Source organism: Thunnus maccoyii, chromosome 6 (genome assembly GCF_910596095.1).
Source record: "Thunnus maccoyii chromosome 6, fThuMac1.1, whole genome shotgun sequence".
Lineage (NCBI taxonomy): Eukaryota > Metazoa > Chordata > Actinopteri > Scombriformes > Scombridae > Thunnus > Thunnus maccoyii.
Genome location: NC_056538.1, coordinates 5,523,382 through 5,543,320, shown reverse-complemented (window position 1 = coordinate 5,543,320; position 19,939 = coordinate 5,523,382). Strand labels below are relative to the sequence as shown.

Here is a 19,939-nt window from a genome sequence, read left to right as displayed (position 1 = left end):
AAACCTAACCAACGAAGGCAACGAATACTAGCCAATCAGAGGTAGAATAGGGCGGGCCATGACTTCGTCGTCCTAGGAGAAAAAAATTGGGGTACAGTAGCTAATGTTATTGTTCCCGCCCCTTATCCGGAAGACAGTTCTCCGTCATAATAAAAGCGTAACTTCTGGGTTGTGGATGAAACCAGATATTTTGAAATAATTTCATCATGTTCTGTTATCATGATGTTTCGTTTAAATATTCCTAGTGAAAAATCGTTTTTTTTTCCTTTCTGTCCTGCAACAAATTGCTTAGATTGTCTTTTTTTAGGTGGACCTTTAAGCCAAAAGTTAGTTATGTAGCGATCTTCACATATAGTTTATCAATTAACATACAAGAAGAATCTACAAAGCACAAGAGGCCTGTTTTTGTTTTTTTGGATGGTTCTTTGTTTTTACATCAGATGACGTCTTGGGGAGTGCTTTTATTTTGAAGGATTCAGACTTACGTTTCATTGCTGCTGCTGGTTAAACTTCTGCTCTTTCTGTCTTTACTTCACATTAGCTGGAACCATATGAACTCACTTGTGAGGCCAGTGACACCATTACTAGAAAAAGACCAGTTTAAGTGATTTGAGAATTTGTAGCTGAACCTCACAATCATTCTCTTGACTGTGGTCTTTTTCAATCTGTAGTGTAATCAAGAGAACTATAGGTGAAAGGGATATGTGCTTGCAAACATACACATATTTTTCCAACAGAGGTACAATGTACAAATGTACAAGGAAACAAGGAACAAATAAATTGTCTTTAATATACACAATTACAAGACTAGTTACATTAAAATCCAGGTTATTTCATTCAACACAGAACAAGACGTACAGTGACTTTTGAACAGTTATCAAGACAGAGCTGCTTTGTGTGTCAATCATTTTGAAATCTGTTCAGAGGTCAGGTTCTTCTTACATAAGATATTATCATCACCAACACTCAAAACCTCAACCCAAAGCTATAATTTTTAGAAAAAAAACAAAAACAAAACAGCGGCTGGCATCGTTGTCTAAAGTTAAACCGACCACCTGGCTAAAAGCAGGTGCAGTCAGACCGGGATTACCACACTACTCTGAAAATCATAAAGGAAATCAACCATAAGCCGTATTTTCATTGTAATGCCTCCAGCCACCATGTCATGATAAATCAAATTACATCAGGAAATCTTATGCACAGGTGGGTGGAGGATTTCCAATATTGAAAAGAAAAAAAATAGCAGTAAGAGCTCTTTGAGAGAGGAAACCAACTGAATTTTCTCAAAAGTACTGTAGCCTACTTTATTTTAATTATAAAAAGACATTTGAAGATTCTGGTAACTCTGGAGTTTCTGCAGACAGAAGACTGGTGGATAATTTGACTTGTGCTGGTAAGTAAGTAAACACAATAAATCACTGACAACTGGAAAATACAGAAATGTTGCTTTTCCCTTCAGTTTTAAATTGAAGAAGACCCAACAGGCATAAGCAAGAATGCTTCATCTTCAAAACTAATTCCCAGTCTTGTAAACTTGTCTCTTGCTGCTGTTGTTTACGTATTTAATTGTAGTGCATAAATGCACAAAATTGCTTTACAATTATAAGCTCTTATTAAGAGCATATTTCATTGGGGTGTAACTGTTGTATTCTTGTTTATGCCGTTCAAGTTGTTCTAGGTCCAGTTTCCAAGGAGTCCTTCTGTATCAGAGAGTGATCTGAAGAGGAAAATAGAACAAGTTTTATAAATATGACTGATTCATCTTGGTCAAACTATGAATTTTAATCTCACCAAAATAACAGTTAATACTCACTGGGTTAGCCGGTCAGTTGTCTTCAACTCCCATGCCTTTAACTTCTTCATTCTTCCTCATCTATGACATGGAAAGAAACACATTATTAAGAAGTGTACAAAAATACCTAATTCTTTTACTCAGCACAAGTACTGCTGTTGGGGGCAAAACATTGATGTGAAAAACTGTTGAGACTACAGCAGCGTATTGCTGCCACCAAAACAAAATACTGTTTATTTCCTCAGCGTCTGGTTATCACAGGACAATTCATGTTTTCACGTGGCCCTTTTCACAAAATGACAATACATTTTTACGTTTTTTCTCGCTATAAAATATTTTGTTTTGATATATAAATTATTATACCGTTATTAGCAATGCATGTTGTTGAAACATTTCTCATTGTAACGACATACAAAGGTTGCCAGTGTATCACATCTAGCACATATAGACGCACAATCATCTCATCTCATATACTTTTTTAATTTAACTTTTAATTTTTAGAGCATTTACTAATGATACATATGTTTTTGTCCAGATTAAAAGTTATGAGTAAAACTTGTGGGATTGTAACAGTGTTTGGTCTCTGCTCCGGCCAGGATGGTGGTGGAGAAGTGGTAATTAGCAGTCAATACTTTATAAAGATATATATAATCCTATATAGCTTCAGAGATGTGCAGTTTGTGATCACTGTTGATAAGACAGAGGGTGGGATTTTGGGCTTTGGTGCTGACGAGAGAGAGGGAGATGCTGTGAACTGAAGGCACAATAAAGTGCACCATCCTTCCTAATGTCAAGTCATCTGGTCTTGAGCTTTGTGCTCACGCTGTCAGGGAGGAGTGGCAGAAGGATAATAGATGTCCATTCTTGTCAGATAACATCTGCTGTCCAGCAGCCAACACTGCACAGACCGATACAGAGCTGTAGCTGTAAAGTCGTTGACAATGATTGATCTAATCTGACACCAAATCCACACACAATAATCACTCATAAGCACACAAAGCACAAAATCTGCCCATAGCTATACTGCATGAAAATATCCTGTCACATGTTATATCAATCATGTTATATGACTGATCTAGACTACAGTGTATTATATTGTTAAATCAACATACCAATACATCATGTAATAGGGTTAGGGTTCTTAGTTAAAACTGAATAATTTGGTATTTAGTAATGAGAAAACTATATAATTATAAAATTATCTTAAAACGAGAAAATTTTCATTTTTTTCACAAGAAACTGGGTGATTTTTTTGTCATGGTGGCAGTTATATGCTGCCATAGACAAATGACATAGGAAGTGATATAATAAACAGGTTTAACTAAGATATTTTTTCAAGAATCAATTAAACAAAATAACATTAACACAACATTAAGATTGATATATATTATATATATAGTATATCCTGTGTGTGTGTGTGTGTGTGTGTGTGTGTGTGTGTGTGTGTTTGTGTATGTCTAGGCCATTCACTGTTCCTCAGGTTGTGGCATGTCGATATATATTGGGCAAGATATGCCCTGTCTCCTCCTAGGAGGATTTTTAATTTCAAGAGGTCATTAAGCTCTTTGAAATCTGAAATTACAGAGTTGAACTTGTTAAAGTAAATGTTCTGTATTTCATTGAATGTTTTACATTGCAGTAACAGTGGTGCAGTGTTCAGTAAAATACTGAGCTCAGTCACCTCATCCAGCTCCTTCTTTGTCTCTTCCTCCATACGTCGTATGTCATCCATCGACAGATCGATCCACTTATCGATCCAGCAGAACAGCTGTCTGTGGAAGTGGGTGAACAAACGCTTCTCCACCTGAACAGAGCGAAGGGTGTGTGAGGATACAACAGTGAAACATTGGGAGAGGAGAGATTAGACAATAGTTACAGGGAAAAATATAAAAGTCATCTGTAGTATGGTGTGGTATCTTAACTCAAAGCAAGATTGGGCGCAATTCATACATTGGCCACCAGATGGCAATATATATCAAAACCCATATTTTCTCCTTGACAACCAACAACAATTTCATACCTTTTGAATGAGGCCCTCCGTCTTGTTCTGTAGTCCCCTCCACTTGAATTTGACTGTGACTAGCTTATAGGCACACATGTGTGGGCAGTTGGGGTTGTTGGCAAGTTCTTTCTGCAAACACATGGATGCACAGATAACATTAAAAACACAGCGTTTCCAGGCCCTTGAACTCTAAATATGAAATTATATATAATAGGTGTAGTACCTTCCAGTCAGGTCCCAGAGGCCCTCTACCCGTCTTCTCTGACTTAAAGATGGCTGGGTCTTGTTCTGGCTTGTAGTCCTACAGAACAAAGAAAGGTTGTGACTCTGAGCAATTACAAGCAGATTGTAAAACCTTTTCAATCATGTAGAATTGTTGCTCTTACCTTTGCACTAATGCAACTTCTGTCAGCAATGTCAATGTCAACAATCTCAGTTTTGTCCCATGTGCTTTTGTCTAGTCCATGTACCTGTAGCAAGACAATTAAATCAGATCATCACATTAGGTCAGTTCCTTGGTAAAGGCAGGTAAGACATATCTGATTTCATGTTTATACATACAACTTAACAAAACTTAGGGTTTGACCAGTGCAGGATAATGGGCTTTAATATATATCTATATTAGTGATTAATGGAGTGATGTTATCCAGTCTCTAAGATTCTTGCTGCACAGTCATACTAGCACAAAAGTCCCAGCAAACAAAAAAGAGTGAATTTCATCACATTAGCTTCAGACGAACTTTGGAATGTATTTTAGACACAAGGATTGTGAATTTTGTCCCAAATTTCTTCCAGAGGGCTTGCACTAGTAAGGCAAAAGGCTTGCTAAAAGTTCACCAAAAATATCTGTCATTTCTCAACTACAATGACCTTTTGTCAGACACTTGATAATAACATGGGGTAGCACACCAAAAGACTGTTGACCAAAATCTAAAATTTTGATAGTAGTTTAAGATTCGTTCAGTTCACATTGAAAGCTTGAGAATAGCAGGGTGCCAACCTTCTAAAAAGATTAAGCCATGCTAGCTGCTCTGTGAGGTTGTACTTAGGCACAGTGTTGCTTTGTCCTAAATGCTAACGTCAGCATGCTAACATGGTCACCATCTTAGCATGCTAACATTCGCTAATTAGTACTAAGCACAAAGTACAGCATAGGTTGTTCAGAATGTCATTAATCTTGCAGGTATTTGGTCATGAACTTAAGTATTGCACAAATTAGCATTTGACACAGAATATGACTTAAAAATTAAGACCTCTTAAGACAACCGCTAATTTAAGTTATAACTGTTTTATGATACTATTAATGGTTTATTTGCATTAGTTCTATCATTTCTGTAAGCACAGCAGTACAACAGAACAGTACATTCAATAACGTTCATTTAACAAAATGTTTATTCTTCATACCAACTTCAATTATATATGTAACTATACCTGTAATGTCTTTGCTTAAAGATCCCCTCTAGACATACAACGATACTCTGCTAGGAAGAATAATGTGTGTCTGATATAGTTTTTTCACAAAAAAAAGAATTAAAATCCTTTAAAATCATAGAAATTGAATCTATCCCTTCTGTCTCATTAAATATTCTAAAAATCTATCTATGAATATGCAAATATCTTTCATTTCAGAAGTACAGTAGGACACAAGATGTCTCCTACTACACTGTAAAGTTCATTCTCAGTGTGCACTGAAGGCTTCAAGTTGACACACTTGTGTAAGTTGAATACTCGACCAGGGTTGCCTTCCAAACTATTAGTGATGTCACAAATCATGCTTGTACGTCTGCCCCTTAAAAATCTGATTTTAAATGAGCACAGAGAAGACAGATTGGTGCCTTAACTAATGCTGTAAGGCCATTATAGGTGAGAGAATACGGCAACCACTTTCTACATGTAGCTATTTAGGCAGTGAGTATAACATCAAGATGTGCTTCAATGATGCTCAATCTGTCTGTTAATGAGATGGTGAGTAATATATGTTAGTACTGTTAATACTATAGCCAGATCACATGACTTACATTGTCCTGATCCCCCATATCGGGCTTGTGCCACGTCTCGATCTTAATCATGAAGTCGTCTTTCATGTATTCATTCTGTAAACATGGGAGAGATACACAATAGGGTCAGTCAGCAATCATACCTGCTGCGCATGTCCACACACAAAGTGATTGCATTACAGTGTGAAGAGGCATTGTGCATTAATGTCTGCACGTGAGCATTAGCACATGTATGTGTGCCCATCGTGCACACACACACACACACACGCACACACACACACACACACACAGAGAACAGCTACTGTGTGAAGTGAAGCTCATCATTGCAGTGTCTCCTTTCATCTAACATGGTTACCATCTCATCTTTCACTGTGTTAAGTTGAACAGTTTCACTTCCATTACTATAGCGGATAAAAATAGTCCCATGGTTAAAGTTAAACTCAAAACATTTGCAGAAAGTTAAACTTTATTGTTACTTTTATTTGGAACCTAAAATGAAAAAATACTTACTGTAAGAACTGCATCAGAAGGAAAGGTGGACAGTGATGGGAGGAGGATGGATCAGAAAGAGAAGAAGAGACAAGGTTTTAGATCATACACAGATTTCAAGCATCAAGCTTTTCATTAGTGAAATTCTAAAATATACACTGTAACTGTGCATTGTCACTAAACAGCTGGCACAATAGAACCACAAGGCACTGACTGACAATGGGTTGCTCACGTGTATGCAGCGTTAAATTATGCATTGTGGTGTTTCGCGTATGCGGTGGGACTCACTGGTTCGACAGTAAGGATATGCATTCCAGGCCTTCTCGTGAACCTCGAGAGAACCTTTTGGAGCCAATACACTGATAACACGTGGCACTTTACTGCAGAGAGACAGACAATGATGTGGTTACATGAGTATGCACAGTCACAAAACACCAATTATTGTTGCTTTATGGATTCACACTCACAGAAACATAAAACAGAGTAGGAATAGATCGATAGCAAAACAGAGGACTGTTTTTATAGTTTTCCTTGTTCCTTTTTTTGTTTCAGCATTAGATAGATAATGCTGACATATTTACATTTGGGTTATTTTGTTTTTCTGTGTCTCTGTCTGAATCTGTCAACTTGAAAACATTTAATTAGATTCCCCCAAACTACATTATGCATGAATATCTTTTTAAAATAAAAATGATCCTTGGTTTTAACGGACAGTTTTTGGGCCTCTGCAAATCTGAAACTGTTTCCAAGGCTTGTCCACTCTCCAGAAAATTAATTACTGACATTTTTGTGGGGCATGAAAAAAAGTGTAGAAAATTTTCCAATTCCAGGACCCTGAACAGGATTAAATACGGAGAAAAAAAATTATATAAGAAAATCATATTGTCCCTGAGTATTGGATTTCTATTGAATACCTAATTTAGATTAGATATGTTGTTTGATTTTAGTAATTTTCAGTAATCTTCCTGTTGAATTAAAGAGTTAATGAAGACAACTGTCATGCCGAAAGAGAATAAACACCAGTTTTTTCACAACCTGACAACCCCTGAGTTGTTTTTAATTACTATTATAACTCATATTAAGCAATAGTAAATTATTTCTTAATCATCAACGAAGCCATTAATTATAACTTATAATCATTTTATCAAATAATTTCTGTGTATTCATACTATGTCCTATGTATTGTGAGGCGTGCAGTGCTGAGCTGCGTACCTCTGCAGGTGGTAGATCTTGTGGGTGTACTGTCCCTTCTCTGTATCCTTCTCATAGGGCTCATTGACCAACACCTCCACACCTTCTCCTCCACCCGTCTCGCTCTTACTGGCCTCTGCTACTGCGTACAGCTGACCCACTTGGTACTGCAGGGAAAAAAGAGAGGATGGTTATTGTTGTGTACAGAGATACACAACAGCTTTTCAACAGCAGACATTTTGACATGTCATAGCAGGAAAAACACAGGTGGAGCTAATAACATTAGGTTAGATTCATGAAATTAAAGCTGCACCTATCAATATTTTTAGATTAACATAGAATCAAATGACTGTGTGATGAGAAAGGGGTTGCTCAACTATCATCCCGGTCTGCAGTTCTCCTCAGCTCTACAGAGCATTTTAACGTCTTTCAGCTTATTGTTTTGGCCCGCAGGTTTACCGTTTTGGTTCGGTTAGCAAAAATGATAAACCAACTGTACACTACCTGTTCAGTACCAAATGGAGACAAAGTTAGCAACTAGCTGGTTAACATAATGGAGAATTTAGCAGCTGAAGAGACAGATTTGTTTCCTCTAGAGTTGGTGGAGCCCAAAACAGAGCTAAAAAGGAGAGTGAATATTGGACTTATATTCATCAGGTAAACAGAAACACAACTCCAAATAAATGCTAATGTTGCTCAGTATCTGCTGGATGTGTAAATAGGAAGTTTTCTAATATTCTCTAACAACATTAAATAGCAATGTCAATGTTTGTTTACATCTTGTTCTGCTGCCCCCAAATGGCTACAACAATCTATTAATGCAGCTTTAAGTTATCCAGTGATAAGTTAAAATGTCCTCTGTGAAGAACATCTACTGGTTGGAAAGAATATCAGAAGACTCTTCTTTATGTGTGGCATGTTTGGATAGAAACTGTTTTTTTTCTCTTTTCCATATTTGAGAGATGGATTAAAGTTATTTTAATCACAGTGAATGAATGCCATACTTAACTAAGCTAAAGGTGACTGTTTCTTAAAAAAAACTTTGCTAGTTTCTACATTCGATTCTGGCTAAGTAGCGGCTAATGGCTGTAGCACACTGGGCAGCTCAATCTTTAAAAAATAGGATTTAGAGGATTTCGTCCCAAACAATTTCTGTGTTGCATGTTTCACCTTGGTGCACAGGCATTCTGGAAAACAATACCATAGTGTTGTTACACTATTATATAACTCTTTTTTTTTTTTAACGTATTTTATATATTTTTTCTGTTATATCCAAGAGAGTCTCCAGAGAGCGGAAAGACAAGTTCATAGACCCCCATTGAAAATCCTTCTAACATGACCTCAGTTAAGCATTTATAAATGACCGTGAGTTAACCATTTCCCTTTTGGTATCCCAGACACAGACTTCAACATGGGAAAACCAGCAGAGTAAGCCTTTTCTCAACTTTTTCCGCCAGCACTTCCTCTCCACTCTCTTCTTCCCTCTACAACCCCTGTAGTTCAAACCCTCCCTGAGTCAGGCAGAAGTGTTGTGACACTGGAAAGAGTGACTCACGTCACTGGGGCCGTCAGCTCTGCCAGACCCACACAACCCTACTTAACACACACACACACACACACACACACACAGAAAACTGTACACTGCTTGAAACCCTGTTTCTATAACAGCTGGTTGCTTTACATTCTGGTCCACTGAGGCTTCTATTGGTGGGGGAATACCTGTATGTTTGCCAGATCTGTAGGATTATTAAATGTTTGGGGATTCGTGTGACAGTTGGTGAGACCAGCGTTACATATCAGCTGTTGTTTATAGTTTAGCAGGACAGAAGTCTTGTATTTGAATCAAGCCAAGCCCTCTTCTCCCCGGAGACAGAGTGCTGTTACAAGCTAGTGACCTATTTTGGTAGCTGTAGATGCTCCGCCATGCTACTGTGAGTGGGAACTTGGGAATGTGACTTGCCATGTAGAACCAGTGTGTTTTGTCATTGTCGAGGCCTGTCAGATGAAATACAGGCCTTTATGAGCAGCTCAGGGACAGGAACTCAACATTCAGCTGCAAACAACAAACAGGCTGAACCTGAATAGAGGTTGTAATAAATATCGGGACAAAACAATATGTTGAGGCAAAGTGCTCAGTTATTCAAGTTTGTCAGTAAAGTAGATCTGCTGTAAAGTAGATCTGCTGGTTCACATCATGCTAATCCTTGACAGAAACAAGGTGTGGGCTGCGAATTAACGTTTTATTGTTTTATGACAACAAGAATCACCGGGTTAAAGTCTCAAGCTACATTTTGATCACATGTGAATAACCGTCAGAATGGTTTTAAGTGCTCCAGGCAACGCCATCGTTGTCTACCTGTTTTCATGTCTAAACTTGTTTGAAGCCATCAAACCTGGTGACAAAAGTTATCTGTAAGTTGCTTTTCATCAGCGTTGGTGGTTCTGAAAAAAATCAATTCAGGTCATTCAGTTATATTCAGTTAAAAAGTTACTGAAAGCTGATGCAAACAGTAATTTTAGGGGAAAAAATTCACCAACTTCTCCGTACAGAGCTGCACAGTAACTGAATACCTATTTGTATTTAAATTATGTGATATTATTACATAGTCTGAAAGGGTTTCAACTAACAACCACTTTCATTATCTATCAATATGGTGATTATTTTCTTTATTGAAGGAGCACACCACTGATTTTACATGTCAAGTTCAGTTAATTCATCATGTGGAGTACTACTCAACCTGTGAAAACAGCTGTATAATGTCTTCTGTAGCTCAAGAGGGAGCTTTTTAAAGTCTGAGAAAATAACCCTGAAGATCTCAGGGTATTATCGGCTCAATGACTAAAAATCTAATTAAAAAGAACAGATACTACATTTGATCTTAGCCAAAAGGCAGAAATTTGGTCGATTTAGTCTATAAAATGTCAGAAAATATTGTTCAAAGAGCCCAAGATGATATTTTTAAACATTTGAGAGGCTATAACCAGTGTTTTTTTGTCATTTTTGCCTAAAATACTACAGACAAAAATATGATTTAAGCGATTAACTAATAATTTAAATTGTTGCTGATTCATTTTCTGTTGACCAACTTATCAGTTAACAGAAGGAAAAGTTTGTCTCTATGCAAAACTACATTTCCATAGTTTTTAAACTAAAAGTAATAGAAATCCAATACTGAGTAAACACTTATACTACTTTTGACCCAGATGGAATGCATTTTTTAAGTTTCCAAACACTGTGACTACAGCAGAGCCCACCAAATTTCAGCCCGATTTGCTCCAGCTCGAATTGTTATAATTGTCACACTTGTTACTCAACTAACGCAGGAATCCGAGGGATCAGAGGAAAAGCCAGTCATACAGGAAACAGTGATTATATGGCTTTCTGTTAAGCAACGGAAAAAACAAAGAGTGCAGTGTTGTAGTGTTGTATGGAATATTTGGATTAAACCATAGAATGAGTCAGTGGCTGTTAGGTAAGGAGACGAAAGGGTTCACACACAGGCGCAGAGCGGTAGGTTAGAGAAACACTGATGGCTCTCCTCGCACAAATCCTAAGAGGGGGAAAGGTAAAGAAGCTGAACCTGCTTTCTCCATGATATGGAAGCAGCCGGTGGTATGGCAGATTAAACACAGCTAAATAAATTCTGGACCTGATATGAAGCTACAATAAAGGGTTTCAACTGCAAGGGCATCTGACAGCAGCATAAAGTGACAGTCCTGAGAGTGGCTAACTAACACCAACGCATGTCTGGGCACATACTGTACTGAGTGCTAGCCACTTAGTGAACTATGTGCAAAATCCCATCTGTTCAGTAATGTCATCATCTGTACAGGCATTAAGATCAGATGCAGGATGATAACTGAAATATGTTGACCATCAACCTGGAGCAGCATTCCAGCTGGGAAAACTAACGAGAAGATACTGCAACACAGAGAGCAGCTGAAAAATAATAAAGATTCATCAAATGGTACTAAAAGTGACTTGAAACTTTTTATACACCAAACAGGCAGAAAAGTTGTTTGAAACGCTAGAAAACAGTCCTGATGTGACCTTTGTGAAACCTTTAATTGTTCACCAAATGTGATGTAACTGTGTTTATAATAAACTGTCTGTGATTATATTCTTGGTTTTAATTGTTGATTGTCGCAGTCAAAGACAAGAACCAAACAGCCTACAGATAAAAAGGGACTGCAGATAAAAATGTAAGATAAAACCTGAACGTGCATCACAATGATGTCAATCAGAACATACTGTTCTTGATAAAGAAAAGCAAATAAATGAGTCCTTACCTCCTCCACTGAAACGGGCAGGACGATTCGGCTATGAGAGACAAAAAGCACAAGAAGGTATTAGGGCACGATTCTCCCAGTCAGCGATGAAACTCAAAACACAACATGAACAGCTGTACTGTTGAGCTACAGGATGATGATATTAGTGATGATGTCATATATAAGTCATCCCTGTCAACATAAACATTTTGCCTTTAGGACTAACTTACAGACATCACCGTTCTGCTTAAATAATCTCACTAATTAGTCACATTTTGTTTTATGTACAATAGTTGTGGCTTGGCATGTGCAAAACAGAGGACAGGTTGTCTCTTGGATGACTCAATAAAATGAACAACCATAATAATACATGCTTCAGAAGTGCTAGTAGAAAAGTTCTTAAATGGTCAGAATCAATGGGAGAAGTGTTTTCATTGAGTTATTTTTGTTTCCTGTTGATATACGCTACCTAATCAGTGTTTGCTACCTAGTTATATTAAAGAGTGCTGCACTCCCGCAAAGCTGGATGACTCACAGGAGACAGAGTGAAAAAGAATAGTCAATAGTCAAAGCAGTGGAGGTGGAGACATCCTGACTTTTAGTCCTTCATACTGGTCGAGCTCAAAAAACACTGGAGCTAATTTCCCATGATGACATCATCAGGGTTTGTTTGTTTTTTTTACTTTGGAAAGCTCCTTCAGAGCCACGCAAGACATTATACAATTCTGTTTCACAGACGATGTAAGGCTGCAACTAACAATCCTTTTCATTCTACATAAATATGCAGATTAGTCCAAAATGACTTCAAATTTTTGTCTGACCAACAGTCCAAAACCCAAAGACATTGAGTTTACAATTATATAAAACAGAAAAGTATTAAAATCCTCACATAGGAGAAGCTGGAACCAGAGAATTACTGTCATTTTTGCTTAGAAAATGACTAAAACAATTATTCAATTATCAGAATACTTGCCTATTAATTTCCTGAAGATCAACCAATCATTGGAGCTCTACTGTGTAGTTCAACAAGTAAACTTTACTTCATGTTGGAGAAGTGCTTCTACCTACACCTTAATTTGAAAGGTGAGGAAATCTGACTTTGAGACAAATGTGAGAGCAGAACAGTGATTTGTGGTTAACTGACCTACAGAGGTGACTGCCAGAGGCAATTTAGACACGCTCACCAGAGACCTAATAAAACTTCTAACGCCTCTCTTGGGGATTGGAGCTATAAAAGCACAATAACATCATCATGAGCCATGTCTTTAATAAGACCTCTGCTTTGAGAATGTATCTCAACTGATTTATAGTTCATACATAATGAGCACTGGGAAGTAGCAAGACAGTCTTCTGCTGATGTGCAAACCTACACAATGATCACAGGAACATAGAGAAGAGGAAATGATAAATCTACAATCGAGACCGCAACAGCCAGCAAACAAATAATAACTTTTATTGGAAACCCTGCATATGTGTGTGTCGGTGTGTTCTTTGTGTATCCTTCTCGCGTGTCATGATATGATAGCCAATTAATCGCCACCTGTTGCCAGTCTAGCAGGTCCTGAATATTTCATTAAAACAGATCAGAGTGGAAGAGGAGCCCTCCAGGCATGAACTTGACGGCTGGTTTAATGAAAAAGATACTGTATGTTCACCTGCTCTCAAATACTAACTGAGACACCGCACGGTTTCAGCCATGATGTCCAACTATTTACCTATTTTAAGTATTTTTGATTGTATTTTAAACAGTAAATGATTATGTTGAAGCAAAAGCCTTAGTCTGTGATGTGTTGAACAAACTAAACACAAGTGATACTCGTTCCTGTTGGATAGTTTCCTACAACAAGGCCACCGGGGTCCATTCTCACTTTATTACAGACACTCTACAGTGAAATAACAGTCCCAGAAAATTAGGTTTCAACAGAAAAATTATAAAATATTTTTGAGTCACGAGTTGACCCTCCTAAGCATAACATAACATAACATAGTCGATCCTTTTAATGTACTTTGCACTATGGTCAGATGACAGGCAGCCGCTGGATGTTGGTCCAGCAATGATGTGCATATGACATGACAGTCATAAAACGTCCTGGCTCAGGAGTTACAGGAATGTAGAAAAGACTGGCTCATTCATTCATTCAAGCCCTTTGAGGTAAATTTGTGATTTGTGATTTTGGGCTATATACAGAAAACTTTTTGTCTTGGCTTACTGACTTAGCCTATATTAACATTTTTTATTTACCAGGATCAAAATCCCGAAACCCTATCCAAACATTCGCCAATTTGACACGGCTTTGCTTATAAACTCATGAGCATGACATAGGAAATGTAATTCAATGTGTTTTCTGAACATTTGAGAGGAATTCTTCAATTCGGCATACACCAATCCCTCAAAGTATTACTGAAGTCAGTGGAAATGTTACTTTCAAACTTGTTTGGCCGAACCTCTTCCTCCTAAATGACAGTCTGATGTCAGCAGGTTGACTAGGCGGTGGCGAGCAGTGTCCGCAAGACCTTAACAGTCAGTTTAGATACAAAGATAAAGCTCAGTCCACTAATACTGACTTGTCGACTGGCTCATACCACAACACGACCTAATTTGCTTTAAACTGTATCATGTCCGTATTTTTCAAAGAACCGACTACACTTTAAATTGTCTGAACTTTCTCTGGAGTTCTGATCGGTCCAACCTGGAGTTCAAACTCACTCACATAAGTTCAGCCGGTGCTGAAACACTCAGGGAGACACAACACTGTAGCTTACTGACTTAATAGCTACATTTGACCGTGTGTAGCTTTTTCCCGGTTGTAATAGTCACTAATTTTAAATACATTTGATATGGTTTAGTTAAGTGTTCTTGTCGACAGTAACACACTCTCTCTCTCTCCTATCCAATAAAAAAACAACGCAGTTTCAGAAAGTTATAATACTCACAATTCTTTAATCAGCATTTTGACTGTGCTCCGTCCAGACAGCAGTGTACGAGCGGCAGGAAACCCCTGGAAAGCTTCTTTAAGGCTGACAGGAGCCGTTCATTCACCGCCCGACGCCTTTTACTCCGGGTTTTCTTCCTGGAAGATGCCGTGTGTGTGCAAAGGGGCGCGGCATCGAAAGAGGAGGAGACACCTACCTTAAGTTTCAGGCAGGTGACTTGATGTGACGTTCAGGTGCAGCTGGTAAACCATTATAATGCGGACGTGAACTTTCTGCTGTGGTGATTAGTCTGTGTAGCTATGATAATACCCCTTCAACCTGCAATACTGCTGCTTTTTATTGCTACTCTTCAAAGTCATAGGTTTGCTGCTGTACCTCTTCTCCTACTAATACTGCTACTATTGTGGTTTCTGCAACTAATACCAGTCAAATAATAATCATGATAATCATACTCATGGTTATAATGAAAATAAAGTCAGACTTGACACTATCTGTTGTGATGCAAATCACATGCCTTTTAGGTTTCAAAGTGGACTTTACCACATTTTCAAGCTCACATGACACAAAGATCCTCGTGAGCCTAACAAATGTGATGCTTGTGAGGTTACATTCATACAGGTGGCTGCCTGCCTTATCATGAGAGTTGTGATGCTCAAGCTTGCCAATAATTTTATTTACCAGCATCAGTTGGTGTACAAGGATATGTTGGGCTAAGTTGTCATCTTCTAAGAGGGTGGGGTATTATACAGAACTGTGTACATGTGTGAAAACACCCAGTGTGGTAAAACCAGTATAGGCAGGCTACAATCTGTCAACTCTGGTTCAACCTGTTTATGTGACACCTCAGACAGTTTGTCTCCACGTAGGATGTTCTTCTGTGATTAGGAGACAGTTCTGAAGAAACTGCATGTGTACTGTGGTTGCCCATCAGGTTTACCTACAAAATGCTGCTACATATCTTTTATCAAGCAGCAGATACCTCTGTTATGTTCTACTCTAGAGATCAGGAGTATTAGAAATACAGTGAGAGTGTGACCCCTACTGCTCTGAGAAAGTATTGTCCTTCCGTCAATAATGTCTGCCATTTGAAATAAGAGACACATTTATACAAATTATTGTCTTTATTTTGCTTCATATATTGATCTGTCGTTTTGTCTTTCAGTTGAAACATGACTTGAAACGTCAATGACAATGGCTATACTGTGGTACAAGACAAGAGAAAACCAAATATACAATATAAGAACATGAAAATACAAATCTTTGTAAACATCAGAAGAAAAAAAAAGCTAAATAAAAGACAACAAAACTATGGTAGGTAGAAAAATACACAAAAGGTTCATGCTAAGGGGAGGGAAACAAGGCGTCGGTGTTCCAGCTGAAATCCCCGTTTCCTATCATCACAAGCAGCCATAAAAACACCCGTGAGCAAAAGTGGACACTAGGATTCATCTTCAGATGATAAACAATTCATCAATACATCAATCAATAAACCAAACTACTGCAGAAACGTTATCCTAGGGAGGTTGGGGTGAATCATATCAGACCGGGAAGGTGATGGTGTCAAGGACAGAGTGAGTCGTTTAAGGTACGGCAGTGAAGGAAAGTGCTGATAGTTTCCCTATTTTGAGGGAATGAAGTTTTTACCTGGTAACTCATCACTTATCTCAAGAAGGGTTTCCAGGCAAATGAAAAATCAACGTCCATCATCACCCACATTCATAGCGCTGGAGGAAAGTACTGCATCAGACTATATCTGTACCTGCCCTTTATCTCTCATCTTAACAGCATGCCAAGCCACATGGACGTCAGTTACAGGTCACACCAGTTTGCTAATAGACACACTCTATGGAATCAAATTAATGCCGTAATTTCTTACATGTGTTTTAAGATTGACACCCGTGGATACGGTTTTGTGACATGAAAAAAAAAGTACACTAATTGAAGATTTGTTCACAGCAAATAAATTCACATTTGTATGTTTCAGAGCACAAATCTACAATATTGTATCTGAAGTACAAAATTGGTGTTTAGGGACACACTTTTCCTCCTTTTTTCATCAAATGTAGGTTTGTATCTACAAAGAACAAATGAAAATTGATGAATTTTAAAAAATCTGATTCGTCTTTCATCACTTCTCTCTAGAAATGAGGGTCTGGGCAAAAAACATAAATTAGTGCATAAAAATGCAAAAGAATGTAATGAATTCCTGCACAGTAAGGTTATTGAAAAGGATCCACTTTTTGTTCATTGACCTTGGTCGGGATATTGACATATTCAAAAAACGTACTGGTGATAGATATTGTGCGAAAATTCATTACTTTGTTCTGCATGATTTCATTTTTCTACACAACTGTCCACCAGGCTTGCATTAACAACATTCAATTTGTTTGTGAACGTATTTTGCTTATGCAAAAACTTTTAAATACAAGTGAACAATTTGTTTTTCCACTTCACTAAAGCTCACACATGTCACTCTCACATAACACGTTTAAATAATTACGGCACTCATTTCACTCCATACATTTGTCTTTGCACCTTTATAGGTAACAAACTCATGCAGTTTAATAAGGATGAATACAGAATACAGCTCTGATTGGTTATGTCCATGCTGAACTGAGAGACAAGCGTCTGCCACACTGTCCATGCACATAAAAGGCGATATAATGAACATGTGAAGCAATAGTTTCTTTTCTGTGAATATAAAAAAATAACAGCATCTTTCCGTTCCCATGTTCTGAATTACAAATCTACATCTGAAGCTCGGAGTATACATTCTTTGCATCATGCACCACTAGTAAGCAGCCATGCACTGTGTGTACGATACAGTGGGGGCAGGCTATTCAGAAATACACAACTGAGGTCCATTTTAGAGGTCTAAAGTGCATCATGTGCCATTCACTTCTCACTTAGTCATTCATTGGGAGCATCTGATGGCAGCAGACACTTGTCTCTCAGCTCTGTAGCCTGTCACTGGTGATCATTTCAAGACATATTTGCGGATGAATGAGCGGATGAAAGCAATGGATGGATGGATAGATAGATGAAGGGAGAGAGGGCCTGGGTGTGCCACATCCTGCCTAGATCAACTCCTCCCATCATCTGTACACATAGAGAGGCACTCTGAGGATCATGGCTGTCTTTGGAAGTGCCTCTGTGAGTTACTGCCAGGCAGAAAATATCTGAGGAGCTTCACCGTATGGCATTTGAAGTCAGTAGACTGAATCCAACAAGTGATTATTATCTATCTATCTCCTTCTCCACATGCCCCGTGCTTCTGTTCTGGGCTTTTCTCTCACAGACAAAGACTCTATTGGCTGCATTGAGTCTCATCACATTCCAGTTTTTATGAGAAGCTGGAGTGATGTGTCTTTATCAGCTTGCTAGCCTTCAAGTGTGTTAAGTCTCCCTTTGTGTCTGTAAGAGGTGAGTTCAAGTTTCCCAGAGCTGCTGCTGTGGTTGCACTTTGTGTTACAGTGCAGAATTACCACAAAACTGATTGGAAACCAAGACCAGAGTAGTGATAAACATTAGTAAACTCGATTGGTTCTTTGGAATCCTCTGTGTCAAAAATTACAACGTTTGTTTAGCTCTTGAAATTTGATGGCAAATTGTTGCCTTTGTGGTAAAGTGACCTCAATTCCCCCCTAAAGCAAAATGCAAACACATTTCTGTGATTCAATTAGCACCTTTTTTTGATTTAGAAATACAGTCCATAAAATAAACACTTTTGCCTCAGTGTGTGATTGTATGTCTACATGTTGCCCAGCACCTCACAGAAGCACTTATTGCTACAATGAATCAAGACTTTCAATTTCATGTGTGTAGCAGGTAGAATAACCTCTACACCACTCCAACCTTTACAAACACATTACGTCATCTTTGTCCCGTCTACCTACTCTAAACACATTTCTTTCTCCACATTGTCCCATCATATATAAGGAACAAAGATTTTAACAACACATCTGCAATCATATTGCAAGTAAATACATTGGAGAAAAACAACAAATATTCAAAATGTGATACAGTCCAGTGATACAAACACATGAAAGGACCGACATGGCAAGTTGAGTGTGTCTTCCTGCACTAGTGAAAAAGTTATATAACATAAAACCAGCAGTGTCTCTGGCATGCAGTGTAGTTTATCTAATGCTAAAAACCAGTTTCTCACTGCAGTGTTTTCTTGACCAACTTTAAAGCCATCATATCACTCAAACTGTGTATTTTGATCCACTGAGCTGCTACCAATACTGGTGTCTGTAGAGCCTTATTCATCTTAATGCCCTCGAGCACAGGAGGGAGCAGAGATGCCATGACTTAGGGTGCCACTTTAGGACTTCCTCAAATTAAACAGACGACAGGCAGCTCCGTTAAAAACTGCGCTGTCTGAGAAAGATTTACTGGGCGAATCATGCATCAGAGAACCACAGACAAACCTGGACCAGTCGGAAAGCAAAGGTCATGATGGTTACTGGCATGTTCATGTTCATAACGCACCAGTTTTTACGTGAGGTGGCTCAAAAGCACAATACTGTCACTCTGATATCTCCTCACTGTGGCTTTCCATTGGCTGGCATCTTCTTCTTTTACATTTTTTTTTAAGTGGGAGGACAGACAGACAGAGGTTGAACCAGTCGACCAACAGTGAAAGACATAACGGCACATAAATCAAAATTGGCAAGAGTGAGGAAAAGATGTGAAGAGGAGTCATTTGGGGAGTTATAATGAGTCTGTCACTGCTTCTTTCTCCCATTAGTCTATTTTCTCCCCAGTTCAGCCTCCAAGTGGCTAGAAAAGATGTGTGTGTGTGCCAGGTTTCTCACAGTGTATAGCAACAAGGAAGATGAAACTGGGTGTCACAGTGATGTGCACTGTGCAGTCATGTTTGACCAAATATGATTGGCAGTACTGTATAATGGTGTGTGAAAATGTGTGTGTGGGGAATGTAAGGGATTTGTGAGTCATCTGTGAGTGCAGACGAACTGAGAGAGGCGCCGCAGCAACAGGGAAGACAGGGTGAATGAATTTATCCCTTCCCCGCTCTTCTTCTCTCTCTCTTTAGTTTGGCTTGTCCTCTTCAGTTTTTGAGAACTCTTCCTCGTTGTCTAGACAAAGGCCTCGGGCTTGCTGCCATTGTTGATCTTGACGTAAATCTTGGGATCCTCGTCCTGCTCGTCTCTGAGGCGCTGGAGGTGGCGGCTGTGGCACAGCAGGTACAAGGGCAGGCAAAATCCTAGCATGCTCAGCACCAACAGGCCCACATTCACC

The 19,939-nt window shown here is 38.5% G+C and overlaps 2 protein-coding genes and 1 non-coding gene across 3 annotated transcripts in view; all 3 read right to left on the bottom strand.

Moving 5' to 3' along the window:
- Positions 1 to 765: 765 nt before the first annotated feature.
- LOC121899552 (phosphatidylinositol transfer protein alpha isoform-like) lies at positions 766 to 14,860 on the bottom strand. Its single transcript, XM_042415451.1, has 12 exons — positions 14,675 to 14,860; positions 11,762 to 11,792; positions 7,493 to 7,638; positions 6,569 to 6,660; positions 6,302 to 6,309; positions 5,813 to 5,887; positions 4,181 to 4,264; positions 4,018 to 4,095; positions 3,813 to 3,923; positions 3,474 to 3,596; positions 1,814 to 1,873; positions 766 to 1,717 (listed from the first exon to the last, which is right to left on the bottom strand). The coding sequence occupies exons 1-11, from the start codon at positions 14,689 to 14,691 to the stop codon at positions 1,826 to 1,828; spliced, it is 813 nt and encodes a 270-aa protein (XP_042271385.1). The 5' UTR covers positions 14,692 to 14,860; the 3' UTR covers positions 766 to 1,717; positions 1,814 to 1,825.
- Positions 10,193 to 10,374, bottom strand: LOC121899589. The gene has a single exon (XR_006096772.1). It is a non-coding gene; the product is annotated as a U2 spliceosomal RNA (small nuclear RNA).
- Positions 14,861 to 15,776: 916 nt separating the features above from the next.
- The window catches only part of LOC121898365 (large neutral amino acids transporter small subunit 4-like), a 30,856-nt gene continuing 26,693 nt past the window's right edge, over positions 15,777 to 19,939 (bottom strand). The window contains exon 14 of the mRNA XM_042413366.1: positions 15,777 to 19,938. Coding sequence (XP_042269300.1) covers positions 19,777 to 19,938 — 162 coding nt within the window. The 3' untranslated portion in view covers positions 15,777 to 19,776. The remainder of the gene's footprint in view (position 19,939) is intronic.

Excerpts from the sequence above, each read along its gene's own strand:
- LOC121899552 (XM_042415451.1), bottom strand. Across the intron at positions 4,265-5,812 it reads ATATGGGGGATCAGGACAAT|GTACATGGACTAGACAAAAG; the intron begins GTAAGTCATGTG and ends GTCTTGCTACAG. Across the intron at positions 3,924-4,017 it reads CTCTGGGACCTGACTGGAAG|AAAGAACTTGCCAACAACCC; the intron begins GTACTACACCTA and ends ATGTGTTTGCAG.